The 26,292-nt window shown below is 48.5% G+C and overlaps 10 protein-coding genes across 10 annotated transcripts; 1 reads left to right on the forward strand and 9 right to left on the reverse strand.

The window, feature by feature from the left end:
• Positions 1-1,328: 1,328 nt before the first annotated feature.
• P174DRAFT_448201 (uncharacterized protein) lies at positions 1,329-3,274 on the reverse strand (the record flags this gene model as incomplete). The annotated part of the gene is made up of 3 exons (XM_024828742.1): positions 2,173-3,274; positions 1,860-2,108; positions 1,329-1,340 (listed from the first exon to the last, which is right to left on the reverse strand). The coding sequence occupies exons 1-3, from the start codon at positions 3,115-3,117 to the stop codon at positions 1,329-1,331; spliced, it is 1,206 nt and encodes a 401-aa protein (XP_024685012.1). The 5' UTR covers positions 3,118-3,274.
• A 2,634-nt stretch (positions 3,275-5,908) lies between these two features.
• Positions 5,909-7,990, forward strand: P174DRAFT_474641 (nucleic acid/nucleotide deaminase domain-containing protein; the record flags this gene model as incomplete). Its single annotated transcript, XM_024830653.1, has 3 exons — positions 5,909-6,398; positions 6,450-7,647; positions 7,690-7,990. Exons 1-3 carry the CDS (start codon positions 6,041-6,043, stop codon positions 7,988-7,990), a joined length of 1,857 nt encoding a protein of 618 aa, XP_024685013.1. The 5' UTR covers positions 5,909-6,040.
• Positions 7,991-8,202: 212 nt separating this feature from the next.
• On the reverse strand, positions 8,203-9,089 carry P174DRAFT_448202 (HNH endonuclease family protein; the record flags this gene model as incomplete). Its single annotated transcript, XM_024828743.1, has 4 exons — positions 8,203-8,426; positions 8,489-8,627; positions 8,675-8,826; positions 8,891-9,089. 4 exons carry the CDS (start codon positions 9,087-9,089, stop codon positions 8,314-8,316), a joined length of 603 nt encoding a protein of 200 aa, XP_024685014.1. The 3' UTR covers positions 8,203-8,313.
• Positions 9,090-9,634: 545 nt separating this feature from the next.
• On the reverse strand, positions 9,635-10,589 carry P174DRAFT_509640 (type 1 glutamine amidotransferase domain-containing protein; the record flags this gene model as incomplete). The annotated part of the gene is made up of 3 exons (XM_024831590.1): positions 10,369-10,589; positions 10,079-10,316; positions 9,635-10,029 (listed from the first exon to the last, which is right to left on the reverse strand). The coding sequence occupies exons 1-3, from the start codon at positions 10,444-10,446 to the stop codon at positions 9,635-9,637; spliced, it is 711 nt and encodes a 236-aa protein (XP_024685015.1). The 5' UTR covers positions 10,447-10,589.
• Positions 10,590-13,878: 3,289 nt separating this feature from the next.
• P174DRAFT_77856 (uncharacterized protein) lies at positions 13,879-14,544 on the reverse strand. Its single transcript, XM_024832459.1, has one exon. It carries the CDS (start codon positions 14,483-14,485, stop codon positions 14,303-14,305), a length of 183 nt encoding a protein of 60 aa, XP_024685016.1. The 5' UTR covers positions 14,486-14,544; the 3' UTR covers positions 13,879-14,302.
• A 607-nt stretch (positions 14,545-15,151) lies between these two features.
• P174DRAFT_474650 (putative MFS transporter) lies at positions 15,152-16,712 on the reverse strand (the record flags this gene model as incomplete). Its single annotated transcript, XM_024830654.1, has 5 exons — positions 15,152-15,586; positions 15,654-15,969; positions 16,033-16,234; positions 16,284-16,470; positions 16,512-16,712. 5 exons carry the CDS (start codon positions 16,710-16,712, stop codon positions 15,152-15,154), a joined length of 1,341 nt encoding a protein of 446 aa, XP_024685017.1.
• Positions 16,713-19,349: 2,637 nt separating this feature from the next.
• P174DRAFT_438193 (peroxiredoxin family protein) lies at positions 19,350-20,262 on the reverse strand. Its single transcript, XM_024826480.1, has 5 exons — positions 20,203-20,262; positions 20,044-20,156; positions 19,834-19,997; positions 19,643-19,783; positions 19,350-19,593 (listed from the first exon to the last, which is right to left on the reverse strand). The coding sequence occupies exons 1-5, from the start codon at positions 20,247-20,249 to the stop codon at positions 19,558-19,560; spliced, it is 501 nt and encodes a 166-aa protein (XP_024685018.1). The 5' UTR covers positions 20,250-20,262; the 3' UTR covers positions 19,350-19,557.
• A 225-nt stretch (positions 20,263-20,487) lies between these two features.
• P174DRAFT_457214 (NADH:flavin oxidoreductase/NADH oxidase) lies at positions 20,488-21,850 on the reverse strand (the record flags this gene model as incomplete). The annotated part of the gene is made up of 2 exons (XM_024829522.1): positions 20,488-21,708; positions 21,812-21,850. The coding sequence occupies 2 exons, from the start codon at positions 21,848-21,850 to the stop codon at positions 20,488-20,490; spliced, it is 1,260 nt and encodes a 419-aa protein (XP_024685019.1).
• A 267-nt stretch (positions 21,851-22,117) lies between these two features.
• P174DRAFT_457215 (Zn(II)2Cys6 transcription factor) lies at positions 22,118-23,655 on the reverse strand (the record flags this gene model as incomplete). Its single annotated transcript, XM_024829523.1, has 4 exons — positions 22,118-22,912; positions 22,957-23,176; positions 23,197-23,518; positions 23,565-23,655. The coding sequence occupies 4 exons, from the start codon at positions 23,653-23,655 to the stop codon at positions 22,118-22,120; spliced, it is 1,428 nt and encodes a 475-aa protein (XP_024685020.1).
• A 352-nt stretch (positions 23,656-24,007) lies between these two features.
• On the reverse strand, positions 24,008-25,992 carry P174DRAFT_457216 (peroxisomal copper amine oxidase; the record flags this gene model as incomplete). The annotated part of the gene is made up of 2 exons (XM_024829524.1): positions 24,008-24,245; positions 24,395-25,992. 2 exons carry the CDS (start codon positions 25,990-25,992, stop codon positions 24,008-24,010), a joined length of 1,836 nt encoding a protein of 611 aa, XP_024685021.1.
• Positions 25,993-26,292: the final 300 nt, after the last annotated feature.

The raw sequence follows: 26,292 nt of genomic DNA on the forward strand, positions 1-26,292 counted from the left end.
AGAGGGGAACACCTTCTAACTAGATCTCCTAGATTCTATAAAAGTCCACCCTGTCTTTGCGCCTGAGAAGCTTCACAAAGCCCTATCTATACCTCCTCTGCCTGGCTAGCTCCAGGACCTAGCTCCCCCACTAGAAGTTAATAGTGAAGATGAATGGGAGGTTAATAAGATACTAGTGTCTTAACTCCACTATCACAAGCTCCAGTACTGGGTAAGATGGCTTAGTCATGATGTTAATCTTACCTGGTATCCAGCCTGAAATTTTAGGAACTCCCTAATATTACTCCATGACTTCCACGCCCAATATCCAGCCATGCCAGGCCCGCTGATGTGCCTACCAGAATGGCTATAAGCAGCCAAAGATAATATATTCCTTAATGATCACCCTGATGATGATAAACCCCGGATGAGGGCATCCAGAACCTAAAGGGGGGGTAATGTGATAATCCATCATCATATTCCCCGCGGACCTCCTTACACAGAGCTTTCTGCCCATCTTGACCACTTACCTCTCCAGGGCTATTTGGATTATTTGCACTATTCCACCCTCTGTTTACATATCTCCCCACTATGTACATACTTCTTCCCCCTCTTCTCTATGCTTAGTTTTCTATCGAAATACTACCATACCATTGGAATATGAGCAGTGCCATCATACCCCCTATCTATAAAGCATTTTAGCTATATGGAATAATATTACCTCTAACCATCTATATACCTATTAATATCATACTAGTGCCCACCTGTATATATTTCCTTTATATAATAATATATGTACTAATTGCTACATAGAACATGCTAAGTAAGGAACTTATTCTATAAGGGTCTATTCTCTATAGTTTATAGGGTATAGATTAACTTAGTTTCATCATGGTTATATTTGTATGGCTAAATGGGTTAGAATAATATATATTACTAAAGATGAATAGCTGCCTCATAAGCATCCTCCACATCCTAATTCTTTTATTTTTTAATAGTTATATTACCTAGTGTCGCCCCTACATCGCCCTACCATGCCTTAGTGATGGATCTAGGGGTTATTCATTGCCAGCAAGGTACCTCTATATAAAATGTTAAAATCTAGAGGCCTTGAGTTCAAATCCAGCTAGTCTTATTTAGAAAAAATCTTTTTCTATTCTGAACCTAGATCCACCGCGCTGAGAACCCCCCTCAGGGGCATGGCTTACTATATAAAAATATATAGATATCTATGCCCCTTTGAGAGGTATTATATCAGAATATTAGGTCATCATGGGTGTGTATTGCCTAGGCATGCCAGCAATTGTTATTTAATCATCCACCAGGTACCTAGATATCTTGCGCAGGCTTTACCGACTGGACTACCTTGCAATTAGTTGAAATTAAAGCTTCTTAGTTGAATATCTGCCTCCTACTTCACTCACTGCCTTAGGTAATTCCTGCCAGCTACTCCATGTGATTACTAACTAGGTGGTGCATGGCCGCGCGGGAAGCGGCGTGGCTGGAGGTATCAATGGTAAAAATTTATTTTGGCCGGTTTGTACATTCAGTCCGCCGTAGGTCGGTCTGGGTTCGCCCTATTCGACCAACCTAACCTGCTGGGTTCAGGTCCCGAGATTTCTATGGCCCAAACCCAGCATAGATGTAAGCAGGCCAGAGCAGTCAGCCTCTGGCCAGCTTACATGTATTTTGCCAGATTTTCATCTCCAATTCAAATTTGATCCTGTTGCTCTTTGAACCGACTATAAGTTGCCGATGCTTTCTGAAAGTCGGGATCTAGCATAACTCGCAGATCTCGATAGTCCTTATACCTCCTTACATTTCTCCTGGTTTCCCTGCGCCGGTATCCTTACTCTCCTTTCTAGGATGGACGTCCATACCCACCAAGTTCCAAACGTTATCAGCCTAAGTGGGATGGCAAACGCCCAGTATATCCAAAACTTTCCCTCCATAGCTTCCTCAGGTTTCCAGTTCAGAAGAGGGACAGAAAACAAAGTGGCAAGAAAGGTGTCTGGCAAGAAGAACATCGTGACTAGCGAGAGAGTCTTGAGTGACGATGAATCTTGTTGCATTGCACTCGTAATATTTGTGTCGACTGCAGCTTTGTCTTGTGCTATCATAACGGCGGGCTGTTTAAAGAAGCATATTAGAGAAGTGGAATGCAAGAACAAGGTTAGATGTCTCTTTGCTTACCGCTGCTACTTGGGCGTCGGCGCGGTGCTGGAAGAACTGGACGTCTGCCGCCTGCAACACTGTTCGTCTCCGGAGTACTCGCGTGTACTCCACTATTGATTCAACAAGAGGGCTCCTGACGAGTGACTCTTCCTTGGAATGAGGATGTAAGTTCTCGCGAACAAAATCACATAGCTCATGGAGTATGATTGTTCTCCGGTGCAGGTTTGCGAGCTTTGTTTTCGCTCCCGTCGTCGCAGACGAAAGACTGATATAGTCCCCTTCCGCCGGATTTTCATTCCTGCTCGCCCATGAATGGAATCGTGTTCGCACCTCCACCGCTCTCACATTCTCTTTGATTCTCTTGTGCTCTTGTTCGATCAGACCGCTCAGGCTAATACCAAACACTAGCGCAGGGAGCATTGGGTGGCTTGCAATCGCTGACAAGGAGAGCAAAAGATCCTGCAGCTCGGGAACTTGACTTGCTCCCGCAAAGTATATCCCCTGAGTTATACCAGTGGCGGGGCTGTGCGACCACGCGGCTGCAACCTTGGGGTGATTGCACACCGAGTAGCTGAACAGCGGGCCGCTCTCAGGCCCCGGACCGTCGAAGCGTGTCGACCCGGCGAAGCAGGTCCAGTTCCACCTGTGCGCTACCTCGATACCGAAATGGCTCAAGAGTCTGTCCAGGACCGCGGACGAGATATGTTTGATCCTTTCCATGTGTTGAAACTTGACCCACACGAGCCGTAGTACGACCGAGGATTTGGCGCCGCCGATGGTCGCTGAAGTCTGTTTGAGCCATTCGTCTACATCGGAGGTAGCGACTCGTCTCTGTCTGGTAAGTCTGCTCTGGCTGGTCGGATCCGTCCAAATCTCGGTCACATCAATTGCGGCTGTGTCTAAAAACATGCATGGATCCCAAACTTGGTATTGACTGTTAATGAAATCGTAGAGGGGGTCCATCGAGTCGGGAAGGGTAATGAATTCTCGATGTTTCAATGTTCCTGGGGGTCATATAAGATCCAGGAGGTGGGCAAAGCTGAGCCTCAATTCGCTCTGTTGAGCAGAGTCGGATCGGAGAGAACATGAAAGTACAACAGGAAGAACCTTGGGTTCCCTCGCTGGACGTGGTGCTTCTTCACCTGATCCTCGGGCTATGTTCACCAGACTTGACTTATGATTGAAGCTGCTGCAATCATGCTAACAAACAATGTACCTTGTCATGCGCTTTCCCCCCCCGTCGGAGCACTGCCACTCTTTGGCACATAGTCACCAATCATTGCCGCCAAGAACACTACTATTGGACTATCCTTCGGGGTGCATGTAGTCGGACAGCTATGATACAAGGATTATATCGGTTGCGGACTTCAGGCGTTGGCTCACATAGCGGCCAAGAGGTTGTGTGGTATGTCCCTAAGAACGCACTGTGAAAGCCAGGTAATACAAGGCGGCCAATAAGGTCCCAGTTCCCGTTCCCGCAAGGGCAGATGACACGACAGATAGATGCTTACAGGCCATTTGCTGGTGAGCTGAGTCTCCAGCCTTTCGCCCTCATCCCAGCGGTCTTGGAGCGAATTATATCTCTTAACCTTTACACCAGGAGGAGGAAGCGGGTCGATGGCGGTCGCAGCTTAAATACAAGGCCCCTCAGTTTCTGAATCAATCCTTTTGACTCTCACAACCACCATCTTAACTACACCCTCGTCATAGACATCTTCGAAAGTATGTCCAAGTTGTTCAATGTACAGCAGGTTTCCCGCCCGCTACGGAAATTCGAGACTTCCTCGTACATATTAGAATCTGATTACGCTGGGTTTACTGGCGCTCCTCAGGCGCCGCAAGGATTAATGGAGTTACCTCTGGTTGCACACTGGGCTTTGCGAGTTGAGGTAGGCTCTCACCATAGTGGTCTACATACGCTTCAGACCTAAATGGGTGCCGTGCAGAAAGAACCGGGACAAGGAGATGACAATGATCCACTAACCTGGAATTACTTCGCCATTGTCGGAAAACTTGATGAGAATGGACAGAGGCAGCTCCGGTATGACAGACGGCAATTCCACCCCACCTATATAGGGCGGGTTGGAAAGACTACACAGTCAGAGGAGAATATAGACTGGCTAGGTGTGTCCTACCTCATCTTTTCCACAACCCCACTCGTGGAGTTTCCGATCTAATACCTTTCCCTTTTGTAGGGCGTGACCTGGTGAGAAAGGCTGAGCCCTACCAGTTAATCCTCAATGACTGTCAGATGTTCGTCAAAAACCTTTGGATCCATATTGACGATTACACCGCTCCCTGGGAGGACCCCTACGCAAAGTATTCTGACCATTCCACCGATTTGGGTTACCCTAGGCCCGAACGCCCGGTTTACTAATACTTTTTTAAACCCTGCATAACCACTGTATGTTTGTCGCCGACCTTTTGGATCCCTGTTGGTGAGAAATCATTTTTCCGGGGGTTCGAGGTGTTATTTTATGCCTCAGGACGATGCTGTCTGGCATGATACCATGTTTACCCTGACAAAATGATGGTGGTCTCTATGGGTAGTGGTTCATGGCTTTCGCCGGTCTTGTCCGTCCTAGTCTGTCCCCGAATCAATACACCATTGCCCAGAAACGTGGATCGTCATCACGAGTCCTAGGTTGGATCTCCAAGGCCCTGCAGGATGTAGGTCTGTTTGGAAAAAGTGCCAAAATGAAGCTATATAAACCCTCATGATTACTGTAGTTAGCAGGATCAGATATTGATTTCCGGTGCCGTCCAGAGCCAAAGCTAACTAAGGGCTACCAGTATCATGAGCGCGAGTCGAATAATGTCTGGAGCGACCCCTCGGGACTGGTATGCATTACTTGAGGAGTATTGCACCATTTTGCTCTCTGTCAAATCTAACCTAGCCTTGCAGACCTGAATGCCGCGAGAACGGTGAAAACATCGACATCAGAGTTTCTTAGCCAGAGTAGTCACTAACTAGGAAGAATAGCCTTAGTTAATTCCTAAATATCTCTTAAGAGTAAACTAGGCATGTAACTACTAAATTAAGATATACTAGTAAGTTTTAAGATAACTAAGAATCTATATGTAAGATTATATCAAATAATGGTCCAAGCCTCCCCATGATTGACTATCTAGGCCATATTTGTACTTGAGAAAATAAGCATATTTCGACTCAAATTTCAACGTGATTCTGCATCTCTAATAGTAATTCTATTAGACTATTATTAACTTATAGGCAGATGCTTCTTTGATCCTCTTGTATATAAAAATATCCACTGAACCCAACCAATCCCACTCTATCCTAACTCTGAGACTCTCTCATGCGGAGTAGGATAAGATGACAGCACTCCTCTAGGAATTAGAGATGACTCAGATGAGATTAAGAAAATAAAAGTTACTAGGAAGTAGTCTAGTAGAAGAAATTAGTAGAGGGAGTTAACTGACAGTACTCCAGCAAGTGTAAATAATCTAGACTAAGTTTAGCAAGTTTAGGCGGGGTGAGCAAAGGGGGTGAGCAAGGATGTGTCTGAAGTGAGGGAGGTGAGCAAAGCTGGCAGCCTGGTGCCGTAGGCTATATCTAAGGTTGATGGTTTGTGCCAAGAGGAAAGGGAACCTGCTTGTCATACAGGGACTTCTGTCAAACAAAGACTACGGCCAACCAACAGATGCTGTCATACAGGGACAGCTGTCAACCAACCCCACCTGATCTTCCTTACTGATCTTATCACACGATTTTGACTGGGCTAAATAATTTATAGCCATTTAAAGGAAACATAGAATACAGTCTTATTAAAAGCAAACCAGGACAGGATGTAGGGTGAGATCAGTCATGACCCATAGTTAATAGACAACCCTCCTTGCAATCATTGTGACCTCAAGTTTCGCAATAATGCCTCGAATCTCCAATCCTGCAATCAAGTGCGCTGAAGACATAGCCATTGCTTCACTGTTTCATAATATCCCCGTCCCACCGTCTTCGAACGTTATACACGGTATATCATCAGGTCAATATGTTCTCTCCCTTGACCAGGAGCGCAAGTTAGCTGGGGCTCTGGCTTTCCTTGCGCACAATCGAGAAGGTGCTGAACATATCCCGGCAGTCTGCATTGGGGAAGATTCAGCAACGGGCTCTTTGAATGTGATATTTGCAGTGAATAAGGCCAATCATTCTGATGGAAACAATGTGCTTCATTCTATCCAGCAGGGCTTTGATGAGATCTTTGCACTCCTTACGCGGGTGTCTACCGGTAAGTAGCATCTGGGTGGGCTTGTTCGCTTGTTGACAATGTCGTGGCCAGATTGCTCCCCAAGCCTTAAAAACCAGGTTTTCTACATGGTCGTCTCGATGTGTTCATCTCGTATCCTTTCCCGACTGCGGTTGGGCTCTACTGGGCGCGTAAAAATGAAGAGATCTCTCAAGGATACTCTGCAGGAGCTGACCAGGGCACTTACGCGTATCAGCCAGGACAAACTAAAAGATAGAAGCCTATTGGAAGCCGTAGATTTGTTATTGACCAGGGCTAAGGAGGTTAGAAAAGTCGTTGACTTATGGTCAAAACATCAGGTCACCGCACGACTAATAGAGCTTGTGGAAAGTATCTATCGCATACATCAGATCAAGCAGCTTCAACCCATTATCGACATCATACCAAATAATCATATGGACCCTACCGCCAGAGAAAGTTTTATAAACATAGTTGGTAAAGTTTCCCGATACCGGGAAGCTGCTCGATTCTTATACCGCACGGCAAAGAATGTTCCTTTAGCTCGGAACATGCGGACGGTACCTGTCCACCTGCCTGAAGAGGCATTCACGATTCCTTCCATCGACACATACACCCCGAATCTGCTCGTTAAAGTCACCGAGGCCAGTGCAAAAGGAAGACAACAGAAGCTTCTGAAAGAGATTTGTCGCGTGCTCGGCTTGAGTGAGCAACAGGCCAAAGACCAATATTGCCGGCAGGTAATGCATATCTTAAGACAAGCAAAAATCCATTCCGAGGTCCAGATCATTGCATATTTTGAATTGCACCCGCCGCTGACTCTCCCGCGAGTTATCTGTTCCAGTAAAGATGCTTGCTTTCTCTGCAACTTGTTCATCAAAGTATATGGCAAGCTACATACTCCCCGGTCCCACGGAAGGCTCTATCCTGGATGGCGTTTGCCTTGCCTGCCACAGCTTCAAGAAGTAGAACAAAGGTTCTGCCAATCATTGCAGGGCAACTTTCAAGAAAGTTGTACAACGCTACTTTCAACAAAGCGGAAACTCCTTCGTCCGAACCCGATTGAAAGTACACTTTTTACCCTCCCTGCATCTGGTACAACTATGTTAACTACCACGTCACTGGAAGGAAGCAACATTACGCATGCCGGTCCGCCGGCCCATGAGACCGCATCCTTCCAACCAGAGCTAAACCGAGACCCCGACCCAAGAGAGAGCATGGGATCAGTTAAAAGATCAGAATGTGCAAATTCTGTTTCCGGTCGTCCCGATAAGTCAGCCTCTTGCATAAAAGAAGCCAATCCTGGACCTGGAAGCAATTCAATTATACTTCAAGGTTCCGGAATCTTTGGAAGTGTGGGCCCCAAAGAGACATCTGAGCCTTATTCTGCTGGGCCCCTGGAGATCGTCGTCGAGGATATCGCAGGCTCCAGTAGCCATTCTTATCGTATTGAATGGCTTGACGACAAGGAGACTAGAAAGGCACGAGGAGAAGCCCTTCTCATTGATGTTGAAGAAATCGAGGAGGAGATCACCCTTTGTGAACATAATCCTCTGTACATGACCGCCAGGGGCGCAATTTTAAGACTCAGTTGGACCAGTGAGAATGCACGGTAATAGTTCGTCTTTTGTCATCTTTGAGCGTATAATATGTGAGAATAAAGTGAACAACCTAGCTATCTGCGCTGGATTTTAAGAATTCATTTAGTGGACGTAACCTTTGTGTTGGAAATCTCAGAACTGTATGAGATTTGAGAAACTCTAGTAGAATCCTAATTAGCTCGGCTAAATCAGCTATACAGGATGTTTAATAAAGGAATGGTCCGAATGACTGGATTTCTCCACTCAGTAGGTGGTAATTTAATTCAACAGAATCTATCTACAAATATCTCTCTGCTGTCAACTAGCTGATAACTTTCTCACCCAGACAGTTACATCCACTAGCAAGTATCCAACATGCTCACAAGCGCACTCTTCTCCGCCGAGGTAATGGTCAAATCATACACGTACTTGACCCTCACCCACATCTTCGCATACGTGCAATAATACGAAGCTATCCCGTTAGCATCATCATCATCATCATCATCATAATCCACCACAGGGCATAGAACTTACTAAGAGGAGGTTTCCACGCCTCGGGTCCATCGTCGCTCTTGGCCTGGTTGACGTTATCCGTCACAGCCATCAGCTGCGGGTTGGTCAGGTCGTTGGCAAACGCCTGGCGCTGCGCGGTGGTCCATTCAGATGCGCCGGACTATCGGCAATTAGCAGGGATGGTCGTAGAGGATGGGGGTGACTTACTCTCCAGGCATTGGCGAGGGGAACGACATGGTCGATGTCCACGTCGCTGGCCTGCGTCCAGGTGGCTCCGTCGTAGGGAGAGTACCATGATCCGCTGGTGGGATAGCAGCTGGAGTCCTTGACGATGCCGGTGCCGTCGCGGGCGAGGACGACTTCGCGGGTGTTGCAGGCGCTGAGCTGTTAGCTTAATCTTCCAAGGCAGGTGGGTATACGTACCCCCTTGGCTAATCCAGTGGGGGAAGAGGTCGCGAGAGTAGCCGTCGTTGGAGCCTGCGGCCGCGACGGTCAGGGCAGCCAGCTCGGACTCTGCGGTAGCGGCAGAGGGGATCCCTGGGGGAGTTGGGAGAGCAACTGGTGCCGGGATGGCTGCCACGAGGGGGATGCCCAAGAGGACGGAGAGGAGCAGGCGGGTCATGTTGTCTTCTCGAGATACTCTGAGAGCTGTAGAAGAAGTGCAAGACTGATCTATGGAAGGATCAAGCCATTTATATATCTCGAGATCATATCTCCGAGAGACATCGTATCCCAAACCCCTCGCAGCCTACCCAGTCAAATCTTCACAAGGATCCCCGGCAACATACCAGACGTCTTGGCAATATCTTCAAAGCGCATATCGAGAATGATTGGCTGTATGTACCATACTACCATTCTATTTGAGGATATATTTCCTCGTTATCCCGTCGTGAATATTAGAGATAACGCATCTTCAGGAAAGGGCGGCTTCTCATTGAACTATCAGTTAGATCTTGGCATCATATATCAGCCACGCCCAGCCAGAACCACACCTGATTCGCCAGATCCGCAGTGATCGACAGGTGCATGTTTAATGTAGAAAGGGAGGGGTAACTCTCTCCGGAGACCGCCGGCATTTCTTATGATATGAATGTAACCTGACAGATTAAGCATCAATCCATGTCATAACAATCATATATTATTCAAATTATGTACACACTGCAATGATCAAGCCACACCCAACGCCCGGAGAATCTCCTTGCCAACTCCCGTCGCGCTAGCCGGGTTCTGACCAGTAATCACCGTAGCGCCCGTGCCAGCAGCCTTGGACACAATCACCTTCTCCCCCCACGGCTCGTCGGCCTTGACATACCGGTTCCCCGTCACCTTCTGCAGCTCATCCTCCAGCATAAACGGCATCGCGGACGACATCTGCGCCTGGTCTTCCTCGGTATTGGAGAAGCCAGTCACCGTGCAGGCCGAGAGTAGCGGCACACCGGACGGCGCCTTGGCCTTCAGCAGGACGGTCGGACCGTGGCAGACGGCCGCGATGGGCTTCTTGGCGGCGGAGAAGGCTTCGATTAGAGCGATGGAGGTCTCGTCGTTGACGAGGTCGAACATTGCTACTTTCGTCAGCCCTGCAACTTTTGTAAGTGAAATAAGGGAACGTACGGCCATGTCCGCCAACGTAGAAAATCGCATCAAATTCAGACACCTTAGGTAGCACATCAGACAGCTTGACTGTGTTTGTCCAGAGGGACTTTTGCTCGTTTAGGAACTTCGATGCAACGGGGTCGTTCTCGAACATTTTGACGGAGGCGGGATCAAGCGGTGCCTCACCTCCCTTGGGAGAAGCGATGACCAGCTCGGTCTTGTCGTGGAGGACTTCCCATGGGTGAGCCAATTCGGGCTGGGGGTCAGTCATTTTGCGTCTTTTGTTTTGAGGGTGTAGATATACATACCAGGTACCAGCCCGTAGGATGACCGTTAGAAGGGATCTTATCCTGAGAGGTCAGGACGATGAGGACTTTCGGAGCCATTTGGTTATTATGTTGATGGAAGCGACAATTTCTAACAAAGGGGTGTAGATAGAGGGTTAATGTAGATTATATACTGTATGTGATGATCATCGATGACATCACTGAGGCCAGCTGCTGCGGGGCTGCTCTTGGGTTTAGAATGCTCTGGATGCAAGAATAATAATACTACTACTAATAATAATGGACAGCACACAGGTAGATGATCAATTGAGGACGCCATTCGTTCAAGCTATGGTAGTGAGTATCACTGCTCCACTGTGTGGCACAGTGGACTCTGCCCGAACAAGGTTGCCCCGACACCGACAAAAGTCTCCATGATCAATGATGCTCTTTTTCCTAACAGTTTTATTTCCCTGGAAGTCCAGACAGCAATAATATCCCTGGTTAGCTGACATGTCCCCCTCTCAGTTGAAAGCTCTACATCTGTAACACAGCCACCTTCTCCCCTCATGAAATTAGATGGAGCTGCCTGGTTCAAAGAAGACTGAGGACAGATTATCATGTCAGCCTATTAATTTAACAGGCAATTTTTCTTTTACCCCACTCTATTCAGTTAAAGGGTGTTTGTCATCTCTTGAATTTTTTTTACTTTGTTAGGTGTTAGTCTATTAGATGGATGTCTTAGGTTACAGTGCTTTCATATCAAAGAACCTCTATAGCCTAAGTGTTTTCGCCTTCCTCACACCATGGATAGAAAACAATGGAAAAGAAAGGAAATGAAATGCACTAATTCCTAATTCTATACTCTTAGATGGCTTGTGCTAGCCCCCAAAAGGCCTGGCATGGTTGGTTTGCAAATATAACATAATACTTAAGTGAGGGTGCCTCCTCTCTAACAAGCCTTCACTAAACATGCATGTTCACTCTGAGTTATGGGTCAGCAAGTCAGCTTCTAAACTTATAGCCGATCACAAAAACACCTTATGGGAAGCTGCAGCTAAGCTAACATGGGCTCTTATATTTAGAGTAAGCTGTGAGTGAGTTGTTGCTGGCTAGAAGGGGGATTTTTTGGGCTAATCTTTGCCCTATTCTGAATTATTTACTGGAGTATACTAATGCTACAGCACCACATAATTAAGTCATGATCAAGTAATCAGGCACTCCTATATTGGTCACTTTTTCATTCATTTTACTAAGGGGGTTCAGCGCTCCACTCAACACACTGCCGAAACATGATGAGTAGTTAATGGAGTCCATCTGCAGCTACACCATGTTAAGCTCCTTTCAGAGCACTCTGTCTTATAAATGCTATCAACCCTTTGGCTTTGCCTAGGGTAACTAGTGAACACATCATCTAATCTACTCCCCCTTGCTTCTCTTCCACAACTGCTATAACCAGTAAAACTCGCACCCGCCGTGACTCGTGAGCCAGCAAGCTCTCAGAGATATGTAAGTAAATCTTAATCTATTAGAGTCCTACCATGGCCCTAGCTACAAGCAGCCTTGAAATATATTAGCCTCTATGGGTGGAACTTAGCCAGCTCTAGCCCATGTTCTACAGCCCTTTTAGTTTTCTTTCTTTCCCAGAGTCTGTCTTCATCTAACAGCAGTGCCAGTAAATAGATTAGACTCTTCTATTCCCCTAACACATGAATAGTCCTCCACCAGTATCACAAAGCCACAGAATGTGCTTGATATTAAGATAAGCAATTTCTATGGCGGAGCTGCATCTTAGCCATAAATAATGACAGAGAGCAAGTCCATGGTAATAATAGATATACTAGCAACTCTTAAAGCTCTATTAAATCTCATAAATATTTGTCAGAGCCACCAGCATTTAAAGACTCCATAACTCTAACATCACTAACATCTAATAAACTTAAGCAAGGAAACACTCTGTCTAGTAATATCCTTAATACCATTAATATTGGAACTCAGCCTGGGACAGAGAATGAGTACTTAACACTAAGAATAGAAGTACTCGGTGATTTAACTCAAGGTTTAACTCTAAACATAAAGACCACTCATAACAAAGACTACAGATCTAATTTTTGCTGCTCAACCAAAACTTTAGAAAGTGTAAGACTCAATCTGCTCATACTTGTTATTATAGGTGACTTGTCATAAATTACCAGCCTATGGGTAATATACCCTTATGACAACGTCTTTTGAAAACATAGGGACTAGTTAAAGAAACAGGTATATATAGGGAGTAGTTCACTGGGTTTGCCTCACATTGCCTAATATCTCCTCACATGATATATCTACACTAACATACAGCAACATTACTGAAACCTTTCCCTCATACAACTGCAGGAAATAGCATTAAAAAGCAGATAAGTTAGATTAAGATTAAATAGTCTGTTAACAAGCAATTAGGCGCGCTGACAACTTCTCCTAGACCTAAAACCTCATTTCAGACCCGGACAAAGAGATAAGGCTTAGCTACAGATGCATTCCATAAGGCTAAGGCATGGGCGGAGCTTTTCTTAGACCTTAATTATTACTTATAATTCGCCTGATGTCATGGGGCAGACGGCCTAGGGGGTTGGTGGTATATAAGCATGTTCTAGGCTTGATGATTCAAGGGGAATCATCATTGGAACCCTTTTGGTATTGTGGTTAGTAGCTGCCCAGAACACTACTTCCTTACACCTGACTTAGTTCATAATTGCAGTTATCTGGGCTCCTTAAAAGGAAGAACCGAAGAAAGTCCTCATATTAAAATCACTTTAATAATACTAACAGCAGAGACATGTAACCACTCACCTCCCTTTTAGTCAGCATTACTACCAATACTAACCAAGCTAATCCCAGCAGGCATTAGAGTTCTGAGTTCAAGAGTAAAGTACCATTCCAGACCATATAGAGAGAGTTGTTAGTAGTTAAGGGTAGAGAGTAGTTATATTATCTATAATTCTATATCTATAGGATTCCAGATGAAGATTGTAAGCAGGTAAGACAGATGAATATATATATAGGAGGTATCCTATACCAGCCTAGTTATTATACCCCTATGAATGCCTTATATGGCATCCAGTTACTTCGTGACAGGGATACCAATCTCTTATGCGGAGCCTCCTGGCATTACTAGCTTCTCCTTAAGGAATATCCCCTCACACGCATCAAAATCTCACCATGACCGATTAGTGAGCTCTCGCAAGGCGTGCCTTATTAATTGAGAGCTATTCATCCCTGACTCGGATGGAGGCTTTCATTAACTGGAAAGAGGTTACCAGTCCCTCATTCCTCGGAGCCCACTTTTATGTTATCTGTCTCAGGCACTGCCTATCCTACACCCACTTTGCCATCTCGCTGGCGGAGACGTACACACTAGAAAAGGGCGCTAAAAAGCACTACTTTTCTATCCGCATCCATTCCTCATCTTCCACCAACGCCCTTGGGCAACCTTTTAAAATTATCTGTCGCTCCCTCTTAATGTTGTATTTCTTGACCTCTAAAATACTAAGAGGCACACCATTAGCTGACCCATCCTACTGAATAAATTCCATTGCTAGCATAGTGCTGCATGGCCGCGTTCCACCTTTTCCCCTGTCTCCCCTTTGAGCTTCGTGCTTGAATTTGGGAGTTAATAGTTAAGCTACGCACTGTTGAGGTGCGTGAAAAGAGAGAGTATGGGTCATAGGGGAAGCTTTTGCATGTAACCTCATTAACACCAGTACCTGCAGTCCTTCAGGCCTGCCATGAGGCCTAAAATCAGGGGCTGTACTAGAAGGCCTTTAATTTTTCTACAGGGGTTGAGCCGCGGTATGTCTGGGTTAACTTTAAGATTGACATGATCTTAATTAGGCATTCTTGATTTAACTCAATTGATCTTGCTGAACAACTGCTGGTTTGCTGGCTTACATTTAAGTGGGAGAATGATGAATCCTTTTTTCACTTTTAATCCCATGAGCTATATGAATTGTATCCTAATGTGGAGGAAATTCATGTCATCTGTGAAGATGGTCATATAGCATGGCACGATGCCTGGTGATATTGTCCCTGGCCATGTCCAAAGAAGAATCTGAGGTTTATTAACAAGGAAACGGGGCAGATTGCGGTTGGCAAGGACCTGGATAGGATGTGGCGGATGCATGGCTGGGTTCTTTCCTCTGATGAATCTGATTGACTGTTCAAGCCCCTGTCTTATAGTTCTCCTACTGATTCCCCGACGCGATGAAACAGTTCTTTATCAGCAATGTCTAAAAGAACCAGTACTGAACCGGACTTAACATTGTCAACAATCGTTCCCCTGCTCCAAACTTCCCTCTTCCGTCGCGCCCCCAAAACGACCCCCATGCCGTGGTCTGGGGCGATAGCGCCTTGATATGTATGTTGCCAATTAATGAAGAGGCTTGAAGCTACCTTCTATACGCCTATCATCCTGAGAATACAGGACTATGGCCCAGACAGCCTTAAATACTATCTTTAGTTTTGACAGGGTTGTTCATAATTACACTGAGTCGTATTTCTTCTGCAGACTGTTTGCATAGTACTACAGGACATAACGAAATTGCTTGTTGTCAATCTCGGTTTGGTCCTGGAAAATTAGCCTGCGTCATATACTCAATAGCGACAAACTTACCAGCATCCCATTCTCAATGCCCTTATCCCCATCCGACTCCTCCGCACTGATCCGATCCCTTCGCTGATTCTCCCTGTACATATACACATACAATGCTGTAATCGACACAAGCTTAACCACATACCCCACCAACATCCTGCCCCGTCAGCGTCATTATACCACATGAAAAGAGTCTACTCACGCAATATAAGCACTACGATACCCCGGCGCCTCGCTCTCCTTGAACGTCTGCGGCCCAATGATATTCCCCACACAGTACCCGGTAAACAGCAGCGCGCCGGTCACCTGCTTCTTGGTATACCCGGCGACATTCGAACTCACCGTCGTCAAACTCATACTGAACCCGAGACCCTGGAAGTAGCACAGCCACAGCGCCACAAGCCGTCCCCATTTGTTTGTATCAGGCAGGCCAACGAGTAATCCAGAGCCAATGATACAGATGCTGTTAGCGACGATCATACACGCACTGCGCGAGTGGAATTTATCACCGAATTTCGTCGCGATCCAGCCACCCACCAGTAGCGCGAGGAATTGTACCGCGCCGCCGGGAATCTGCAGGTATTGCGTGCCGAGGGTATCGAAGCCGAACGAGCCGACGATGATGGAGGTGAACTGTTGCGGTTAGAACACATCATAGCCAGATTTAGCGTTAGCATTGTAACTTGGAAGCAAAGCATACACTCGTCAACGCAGAGTTGGGCACCTGCGCCCCAACCGCCATCACAAAGAGAAGCCATGTTTTGGGATCCCGCGCGGCCTGCCAGACCTGCTCCCACTTGAAGTGGTGATTCTTAACGCCCTGCTGGTTCCTGGAGACGCGGTGGACGGCGATGGCTCGCTCCCTGGGGGTGAGGAATCGCGCGGTGGACGGGAGATCAGGAAGCAGAAGTAGCGAGATGATCCCTGTCGCGACGGACACCGCACCGAAGATGAGGAAGACGTACATCCACCGCGGTAGACCGGAGGTAATATGTCCCACAGCGTAGCCGATCAATCTATTTTATTCCCTTCCCTTTTAGCAGATTTCACAGGAGCGAGGCATGAGGCGATGGGCCTACCCGCCAAACATCGTAGCGATGCCGTTAGTGCAGTAATACGCCTCCAGACGCAGCGGCTGCTCCTTTGCTGTATACCACACGCTCATGAGGAGGACAAAACCAGGGTTCACGACGGCCTCGACAAGCCCTAGGAGGAAGCGGTTGGCGGCGATGCCGGCGAAGTTGTGGCAGGCGGGCGTGGTCATGAGCAGTGCGCCCCATACTATGAGTTCGTTAGTATTGATCTAGATGAGTTCTAAGCGATGGTATACTGATGGTAGTGATGGACAGGACTTTTCCCATCGGAAGTCGCTGCAGGGCATATCCGGCCGGATACTGGGCGATCAAATAACCAAAGTAGAAGATTGAGCCGAGCCAGGCGTAGTCCTGTCCGTGAAGATGCGTGCCTTGTTTGAGGCCGTACACCGAGGCGAAGTTAAGGCTGTTTTTGTCCAGATACTACGCAATTAGCGAGGATCAATGCAACGGGAAATACGCACCTGGAGCATGTATATCACGAAGAGGAGCGGAATCAAGCGAGTGTCGATCTTGCGGAGGACCTTTTTCGCCTCTTCTGACGGATATTCGAGTCCTCGAATCTGCGTGTAGACATCGTAACTGTCGTCTTTATCGGCCGATGGATGAGAAGATAGAGATGAGTGTACTTCTGCCTCGACTTTGTCTTTGTCGGATAATGCCATTTTCTATGAGTCGGGTCGGTCTGCATAACGTAATACTGCGGTTGACTTTGTCTCTATATTTATACTTATTCAGGCAGTCTGTACATGAATCATGACGACCCCACACCCCTTAAAAGCCTTTTCTTGAGTTAGGATAAACGTGCAGGACCCAGCGCTGTGATATTATAGCCAGCCAATACGGCAAGGTCAACCAAGGCCTTTCTTCAAGAAACATGCCGCGAGTCCCACGGGAGGGGTTGATACCTGCCATAATAGACGACCTAGACGGTCAATATGGGTGTCATCCGCGACTATAATCACGACATCGAGGGGCGGCGATGGCGTCTTAGTGGGATAATTTTCCGCCATTGACAACAAATAAAGGCAATTAAACTATGATACACAACTGTCAGATTAGATATAAAATAAGTGTATAACCAACATCCTCAATCAATTCTTCAATCCTTGAAACTCACATGATTCAAGAATTCTACAGCAACATAACCAAAATCCCTGAAGAGCTGAGATAATGAAACTCATTCATCGGGTTCTCGCATCCACAAACGTTTCTTTCTCATCGATAACCGCGGCCGTCCCAAAGCAAGATATGAAACACCCGCAAAGGTGACGTTAGACCTTAAGACAATTTCTGATCTGTTATTCTTGTGCATGAAACATGCTACATGAACGGACTCCTCCTCGAGATTATTATAACTGCGCATCCAAATAAGCTAGATTTATCTGGCTCGACCTGAAGGAATAACATGCCGTACGAGGTCGTGGACGTTCCTTCGTCCATCATTACTGGCCCTTCTGACAGTAAACTGTGCGTAATCAAGGACGAGGTGAGAGTTGTGACATAACGGACTTGCATAGTCTAGCCTTTGGGGTCATTGCTCATCGCCAACCAACACACGGGGAGTCCCGACTGTAAGTAATATCACCCGGCTTCTGGTCAACTGTGGTTCACAATGCGTGTAATGAAGCACAATGGCGAATCAAATCACTTCTGCCGCCTCCAAGCCCAGCGGTCGCTGCGGATTATCTTTTCCTGACGCACCCCGACATGGCGCTGAAGCTTGTGCAATCAACGGCAAACGGTCGTAGCCTGTGGAATGCTTTGAATTCGCCTAAGGACTTGACTTGTAGGTGCGAAGGTATTGCTGTAGTGAGTCTAGTGTAACTGGTAGCGCTCCAAAGTGCCTCAATAGTCTCATTATATCCTGATCCTGTGGAAGCCTGTTGAGGACAGAGCATCTGGCTATCTGTAGGCCCCTTCGAATTTTTCAACCAGGTACATATATAATATCCTATTGTTGAACTATGACCCGCGCATTTGCTTTGCATTGCCTGCAGCCTAGCATCAGTTGACGAACCCATCCATGTGCTACTGATCATGAACCAAAGCCAGTCGGTAGCAGTAGAATGAGAGATCATATCAAGGCTTTGCTCTCCGACTCGAAAAATTGACAATCCACTGTATTGAAGTGTTCCAGCTTCATCCTACAGAGGCGACCACTGTTGCTTTCCATTTCGCAAACAGAGAGACGCTATTTCAAACCCTAACCACATTCGTTTCAAGGCACACTTCGCGCAGAAGTGGTAGGAGAATAACTCGTCAACTTGAGGCAATAAGGCAGAGTGGCCGTCCAGCGACTGAATTTGCCTTTCGCCTCGTCGCGACCCAGATCTATCTCTGACTTAGGTTTAAAGGATCTATCATCATCAGTAATTCCAGGAGATGTAGTGGATGATTTAGTAGTAGCAGTGTGAGAGCTAGCACTAGTTTCTCTCTGATGACGCATGATTAAACACATAAGCTGACTATAGGAAGCAAAAGCAACAGGGAGAGCAAAAGGGATCCTAGGGAGTGATGACTGGATACCCAGTTAAAATAATGGATAACAATAAAGTTAAGCTTTTGGAGATGCAATATGAGCAAAGGGTGACTAAAAGTGGAGGGTAGAGAGGCAGGAACAGGGGGCTTATTATAGTTATATTACTAAGGTACTAGCCAGAGACTAACTAGTGCGACATTGAGGGCACTGAATATGGCGCCCTCATGAAATTATAGGGACCTGTGATGGTGAAGCAGAGGACAAGCCTTCCAGGGCAATTCCTGATAATAGTGCCCACAACATTGGCAGCCTCAGGCAGGAAGTATTACTCTAGATGGTGTGTTGGCGGAAAGTGCGGGAGCGTGGCAGAAGGAAGTTGCTGAAAGACAGCCATTTTCAGCATCACCTGCTGCCGAAAAAGGCAGCGAAATAGCAAATCGCAGTTCTTATGGAGTAGAATTGCAATTTTCAATCTATCCAATGTGACCTCGGCCATTCGATGCTCGAATGCAGAATTTTGCCCGATTTTAAGGCATCGAGTGTATGTTAGTGCTAGAGTCCTTGTGGATTGCAACCATATCATTGAATATCACATATTATACTAGAATTACGACAGTATCTAGAGACTGAGTCTTCGAGTCCATTGGATCGAGATATAGTTGCCTATTTTCGGGCAGAGACGTATGCCGCGAAGTTATGTATTGCTTCGTATCGTCTAGCAAGTTACAATGCCTGCAAGGTGCTCCTTGCTGTCAAATATTGTCCTCGATACATAGCAGACATTGGCTTACATTGACTTACATTGACTCAAGATTATAATCTGACATTGATACCTGATTGCATTTATCTAGCCAGGCTACACATCCATAGCTTACAGTGCCCCTATCGTCCCATACATATACTATCCCACTGTACAGTGTATGATCATGGTGGCCAACAGCGAAGGACTCATCCAAACGATACATGAGCAGTTGAGGATATATCAAGAACTGCACAACTCTATCATCCTCTAAACTCGTGTGATGGTATCACAAATGCGCCAAAACGGCATCCGCACCGGAAACCTACCCTGATCAGCACCCTCGTCATCAACAACAAAGACAAGACACATACCTTGACAGCCCCCTTCTCCGTCTCAATCTGCGCATACGTCACCTTCCCATGGTCAATGATAATCGCATACCGGCCCGTCCGCCCCGCATTCGCCCATCCAATGCTATCAGAGAACCTCGCCTGGGGATCAGACAGAAACAGCTATAACACCGTCAGCCAGCCATCGCCCCTCGAGCAGTCGCATTACATACGATATCATCCCCCGTGACCTGATTCGCCTTGCCCCACGCACTCATCACAAACGGATCATTCGATGCCAGAACGGCAACAATCTGCACGCCCTTTTCCTTTAGCTGCGGGAGGCTCTTGATGTACCCGGGGAGGTGGTTCGCCGAGCAGGTGGGTGTGAATGCCCCTGTGCTGTTAGATTTAGTTGCAATTGAGGGTTGAAAAAGACAAACCAGGAACGGAGAAGAGGACGACTTTCTTATCGGCCCATTCTTTGGAGGCATTGTAGTTGATTGGGATGCCGCAGGCGTTGATCTCGCTGCTTTCTTCGGCGTAGGGGATGTACCTGGCTGAGTTAGTGGAGTCAATGGGGAGGGGGGAGATTGACGGACTGGAAGACTACATTGTCGGGGAAGTTGTCGCCTGGTTTGAGGGCCATTTTTTGTATCTTGACAATGTAGTTTGTTGTTGATGATTGATGAGAGGGTGATCAGTCAATGATACCGGGAATGGGATGCGGGGGGAGCTTTAAGGCGTCATGGCGGGGTTAACTTAATGCAGTGTATAACTAGCTGAGTCATCTGTGCATCGGAGGGCTCCGATGCTTATCATTTACACGAGTATTTGGGTTTCTGCCTGGAATAGGAGAAATGCATATATTTATTCTATCTATTTGATTAAATGGCCCTGCCAAACTGCACCGGGACGGTAACCGGTACATCCAACTTTCTCGCCGTGGAAAACACCCATTCCGGCTCACGCAGGAACTGACGGGCTATCAGAATGGCATCCGCCTTTGGTTCAGGTCCTGACAGCATAGCCTCGGCTGTAGTCGCCTCGTCCGCTCCCTGGACGAGTCCCCTCGCCTGTTCCGAATCGGTGATCAAACCCACGGCACCCACGAGAGTCGACGCTCCAGCCGCTCGGATGGCCTGGCGGATCTGCCCGGCAAGGTCCGTCTGGTAGGCTGTGTGCAGGTCGATCTTCTGGTCTTTGTGATTCCCCGCAGAGCTGACATCCACAAGGTCAATGCCCCATTCGGGAAGCTTCTTGACCAGCTCCAGCGAGCTCTGCAGGTCCCAGCTGCCCGACTCCGCCGCCACGGGCTGACCCTCCAACCACTCTGTCGCACTAATACGCAAGAACAGCGGCATCCCCTCGGGGATAACCTCACGAATAGCAGCCGCAACCTCGCGCACAATCCGCGTCCGGTTCTCAAAGCTCCCGCCGTACTCGTCCGTCCGCTTGTTCGTCACCGGACTCAGGAACTCGTTGATCAGATAGCCATGCGCGCCATGGATCTCGATAACATCCACCCCGGCCTGCACCGCTAACCGCGCGCTCTTCGCAAACGCAGCCACTAGTTCACGAACCTCCGCCGTGCTCAGCGCCCGCGGCACGCAGTATGCGTCCTCCACAGGACTAAAGATATGCTCCTCCCCGCCGGACGGACCCACCACATCACCCGGCCACCCGCCAACGCTCTCATCCGCCTTGACACTCGGCTTGCCCGCCTGCGCCGCCAGCCACGGCGCAACGACACTCGCTTTCCGGCCCGCATGCGCAAGCTGAATCCCGACTTTGGCGCCCTGCGCGTGCATGAACTCAACCACGCGCTTCAGACCCAGGAATTGTTCCGAGGCTGTCCCTTCCTGCCAAAGGCCAGAGTCGTTGGGGGAGATGCGCCCGTTAGGCTGCACGGCGATGGCTTCGATGAAGACGAGGCCCGCGCCTTTGAGGGCGAGGTGGCCCAGGTGCGCGAGGTGGTAGTTTGTCAGGGCGCCGACGGAGGGAGAGGACGGGTCCGACTCGCAGGAGTACATGCACATGGGCGAGACCATGATGCGGTTCTTGAGCGTTACATTGCGGATTTGCAGCGGCCGGAAGAGTGTGGGAGTCTTGGGGTCGTTGGGGTGCAGGGCGGCGCCGCCGTTGTTGGCGGGGTGTAGTAGGGGGTGGAGGAGGACTTGGTGACGGCGGGGGATTGGAAGGCGTTGGAACCCATGTTGCTTCAGGTAATGCGGTTGCAGAGATGCGCATGTGAAAATTGAAGCGAGGGAAGAGAAGACATGATTGTCGTTGTATATATACTCGGCCGACTGTGTTCTTCCAAGTATCGGATAGAAAAAGGCGCCTACGGATATCGGATACGGTTAAATCGCAACGATGGGAGGAAGCTGACAAATGCCGCGAATATGGTCCACTTAAATGTACCGCCATTGGTCAGTTACATATTCTTAACTGCTATTGGTTGAGGTCCATCGCCGAAAAAGGGAAATGGTGTCATTGATATGAATTTTGCAATGTTCATATCAACCACAAGTTACTCTGCGCGGTTGATTCCCCATTAGTCCAGTAGGCTGTCAGCATGTTCTCCAGCCGTTTCATGGTGCCATTATTGGTCGCCTGCCAGAACCCCTGTATTTGTGACAGCAATATCTGCTGGTCTGGTTGCGTCTGTGCACAGGTCCCAAGCACAAGGAGTGGCCAACTATAGTACTCGGCAAAGTAATCTTGTGCTGGCTGTAATTGAGTCACAAGAGCCATGGCGTGTGAAACAAGCTCACGGACGAAACTGTCTGATTGATTCCCGCCGGGATTCATGAGCCGATTGAGAAGGATTCGCGAACACAAGACATACAATCTCGGCCCTGCAAGAAGCTCAGGAGCAGCCGTGCCTGCCATCAGACTATCCCATCGTCTCAGATCCTGCTCCAACTCGTTGCAGTAGGAGATGTCAACGCCATAGTCGGGATACTGTTGGTACATACGTGCGATCGTGTAGACATACTGGAACAGTTTCGGAGGGACACCGAGGACTGGCGAGGTAGTATCCACGGAAATATGTGGTCGACAGAGAACCTCCAGTATGTTTTCCGCAAGGTAAAAGGCGGAGTCGATAGCAGTTGATTGTGTAGATGTAAGCTGAAATGGTATGCTCGTTGAGACGTGAAACACGAATGATTCCAGAAATAAGCGGGCCCAGGCGCCTGTTGCATTAGTGCTTGCATCGGGTATCTTTTGTCGAAAATACATTTGAATCAGTTGGGCTGCCCCGGCGAGATGGACATCGACGCCTTGCGAGTGATGTGGTTTGGATCGCTGTGATTGTTAGGATTGATCAAACCATTGCTTCTTCTGCTCACCTCGTAAATGCATAACATCAGCACCGTCCACAAGACAACTGTCCATTGACTTGAGTCACCCGTTTGTACAAGGCTCTGCCGCAGGCCAGCAACAGCCTTGATGTAATGCATCTCGGCCATTCGCCGGTACTGCAGGTTATTGACAGGTATCTCTGCAGCAGCACAGGCGAGAAGTGCGTGCATACAGAAAGGAGATTGGAATGCCCATCGAAGGCTTTCCCTAGTCACCAGCTCGTTCACAGCCCTTTGGTTACAGGATGAATGAGCTGTGGCAGGAAAATGGTTTGCAAGAAGCTAAATAGCTGGCTGTCGGCAGGAGTAAGGACGGACGAGTAGCTCGCTGGTCCATTTGAGAAGGCGATTATAGAAGGTGTCTGCGTATCAACAAGCTGATATTCTGTGTCTGAGGCGGGCTCTGCCGATATGCTGCTACTCCCAGGATGAGTCAATTGATCATCGACATGGCTAGGTCTCCTAACTGGCCAGACGCATTCTATATCGCATCTGAGGCAGTTTTGACACGGCGAGCCACTCTCATCGCACTTCTTCTTTCGCGATCGACCTAATTGATTAGCAAGCCTCGAAGAATGCGTTGAAGGGCAGCCTACAGGTCAGACATCCAGTCTTCGTCCGCAAATGAGCCGGCCGCCGTCGAGGTCGACGGTAGGACTTTTGCGTTCTGGCTGTGCAATCTGCCATCGCACAGCATATATATATCAATCACTCACATATCTTCTGCAGATATTCGAAACCAATGGAAATAGTCTTCCCTCCCAAACAAACGTTAGGGGAACTAGCTAATCGTCCCGGTTTCATCGCCACGCGCCAGTCACGCGAGCCGGTGGAGCTCGGCAATTGCCGGCGTACCAACTTGTTCACCTCTATAGATGGGTGCTAACTACTAATACTGTCAATGATTTCTGGATTGATACTTCATTTCGTGGACGGTCTGGTCCTCGCTAACAATGACTGACAGCTGATGTACTACTTATGCAACAATCTGGTGCCAGAAATTGGATATTTGAATCTAGACCCTACGGCAATAGACTAACTATAACCTCGGCGTCTCCACCAATTCCCTCGCCTCAATTGCGTTTCTCGAACTCAGATCCCTCACCACATCCGAAGGCGGCACCCACAGCGCCGGATTCTTCTGGAAAAAATTCGACGCCCGCAGCACAACACTCACCGGCTCCGCCGGCATGATCGGAAAGTCTTCCGTGCGCGGGAAATGCGTCAGTCCAAACTGGATATAACACACAATATCGGTATTCTCAATACACTCGTTCCTCGCCGCCCAGTCGACGATCGTTGGGTTGTGCGGGTGGTCCTCTTCCCCCGTTGACTGGCACACGTATTGGCCCGCGGGGAAGATCTCGTGGTCGCGGTAGGGCAGGACCCAGAGCGCATGGCGTGCGAAGCCCGCGCGCTTGTGGACGGTGCTTCCGGGTTTGGCGAGCAGCGGGGGCAGTTGTTGTTGAGGATCTTGTAGGCGATGGGTTTGCGGGTGGATGGGTTGAGGCGGGAGGGGTTGGTGATATCCCATCCGCGGGAGGTTCCGTGGCAGTAGTCTGCTGCGCCTTGGAGGGCGGTCCGTAGAGGGGTCTTCTTTGCGTAGAAGCCGTTGCCATAGGGGTTGGCGGGGGAGCCGACGGGGTCGGCCATGGGGACGGCGTCGCTCTGCACGACGGTGTTGTTGGGGCCGTCGATTTCGGGGTCGACGCGCAGGGAGAAGATGTGCTGGTGGTTCTGGGCATCGAGGCCGCGGGCGATCTCTGTGCCGAAGGCGGCGGCTTGTTCGGAGGGATGCAGACAGTAGGTGTTGAGCATGCCTGTGAGTTTGACTTCGAGCTTGTACGTTCCGTCGAGCGTGAAGGTGTGGTAGAAGGCGTACTCGTAGTTGGCGGCGGTGATGATTTGGGAGATGATGAGTTTGCGGTCTCGAGCTGAGATGACGTTGCCGTCTCGGAAGTCGGTGTGCTTGTACAGGAGTCCGTTGTCTTCTTCGTGGATGCAGATGGCGTTCTCTATGACGGTGGCTTCGCCTGTAGATGTGGCTAGAACGGCATCCAGGTACTGGATGGCACCCTTGCAGTCACAGCCCAGCTTGAGCGAATTGGTCATGAACCCAGAACCGTATTCACCCACGTCAAAGGCATGCTTCTTGTGATGCGGTGGCTTGGGACAGCCATAGGGAACCACCATCTCCACCATGCTGACGCGGTGGAAGAGCTTCCGCTCACGGTTCTCGTACGGGTCATCGATCCGGATGTTCGATAACACGATGCCTTCGCGGTAGTTGAACCCAACATGCATTTTGAGTCCGGCCCATTCAATCTCATTGCCGTTCATTCTGAACGAAACGCCCTCCGGCTGGGTGATTTCAATGGGCTTGAGGCGCTCTGGACGGTAATGATCTTGAATAAACTGAGGGAGGTAATTATGCTCGTCCAGAGGCACCGGAGTACGTTCCCCATTCACACGCCTGACGTCCACGCTGAGGATCTCCTGTCTCTCTGTATCGGCGACAACAGTAAAATCAAGCGGGTGTGCATACTGATTGTCATATTTGGAGGTGCGGTAGTAGGGCAGTGCTTGCTGCAGCCGGCGCTCAAAGCCCCAGCGCTCGTCAATCCCAATCGCCCAGGCATCAAAATAGACACGGGACATATCAGTGATGCCAATCTCCCGGCATGCTTCAATGACCCTGGAATCCTTGCTGGCGATGTGCTCGATGATGTTAAGGTCGTCCAGGGTCAGTGTCGGCATAACATCCTTGACGCTGTTCCATGATTCAACCTTCTTTGTGGTCAAGTTGACAATACCCTCGGAGACCTCGGGGGTGCCTTTTTTGAGGATGATGGAAAAGGCACGACGGGCAGGACGGGGTCCTGTTCCACTTAGGAAAGCGTTCAGCTCGGCTTTGAGGGGCTCGTGAAGGGTAATGCAGTTGAACTTGAGGGCCGTTGGGTGCGCATGTTGGCGAAGGAGCGTAGCAGCGGTGGTGATCTCATCAGCGGACAGAGGGTCTAACATATTGGTATGACATACTCCTTTTGGAAATTGAGGCATACCTAGCGGGTGGGTAGATGATGCAGAAGAGCGGCGCTTTCCGGAGCAGCATTTGGAGGTCATGATTACAGAAATTGAGCTGTCAACTATGGATAGGATTGACGTAGATGTGAGGCCATGTAAACTTATTTATATCTTTGCAGATGCACTTCTCGGGTGGACATGCTGGTTTCGGTATGGACACAACCAGCTGTCAGATACTTTAGCTTGCCTCAAGATTGAAACACCACGAGTCCATTTGCCGAGCCGACGGAGTGTTTTCTT

Source organism: Aspergillus novofumigatus, assembly GCF_002847465.1.
Source record: "Aspergillus novofumigatus IBT 16806 chromosome Unknown P174scaffold_2, whole genome shotgun sequence".
NCBI classification, from domain to species: domain Eukaryota; kingdom Fungi; phylum Ascomycota; class Eurotiomycetes; order Eurotiales; family Aspergillaceae; genus Aspergillus; species Aspergillus novofumigatus.

What these genes read in the sequence shown, in the direction of transcription:
- P174DRAFT_77856 (XM_024832459.1), bottom strand. Translation starts at nt 14,485, where the DNA reads ATGCATCCGCCACATCCTATCCAGGTCCTTGCCAACCGCAATCTGCCC.
- P174DRAFT_438193 (XM_024826480.1), bottom strand. Translation starts at nt 20,249, where the DNA reads ATGGCCCTCAAACCAGGCGACAACTTCCCCGACAATGTAGTCTTCCA. An exon ending in CCCGACAATGTAGTCTTCCA is followed by an intron (nt 20,157 to 20,202) that starts GTCCGTCAATCT and finishes TAACTCAGCCAG; the next exon opens with GTACATCCCCTACGCCGAAG. An exon ending in AGGTCACGGGGGATGATATC is followed by an intron (nt 19,784 to 19,833) that starts GTATGTAATGCG and finishes ACGGTGTTATAG; the next exon opens with CTGTTTCTGTCTGATCCCCA.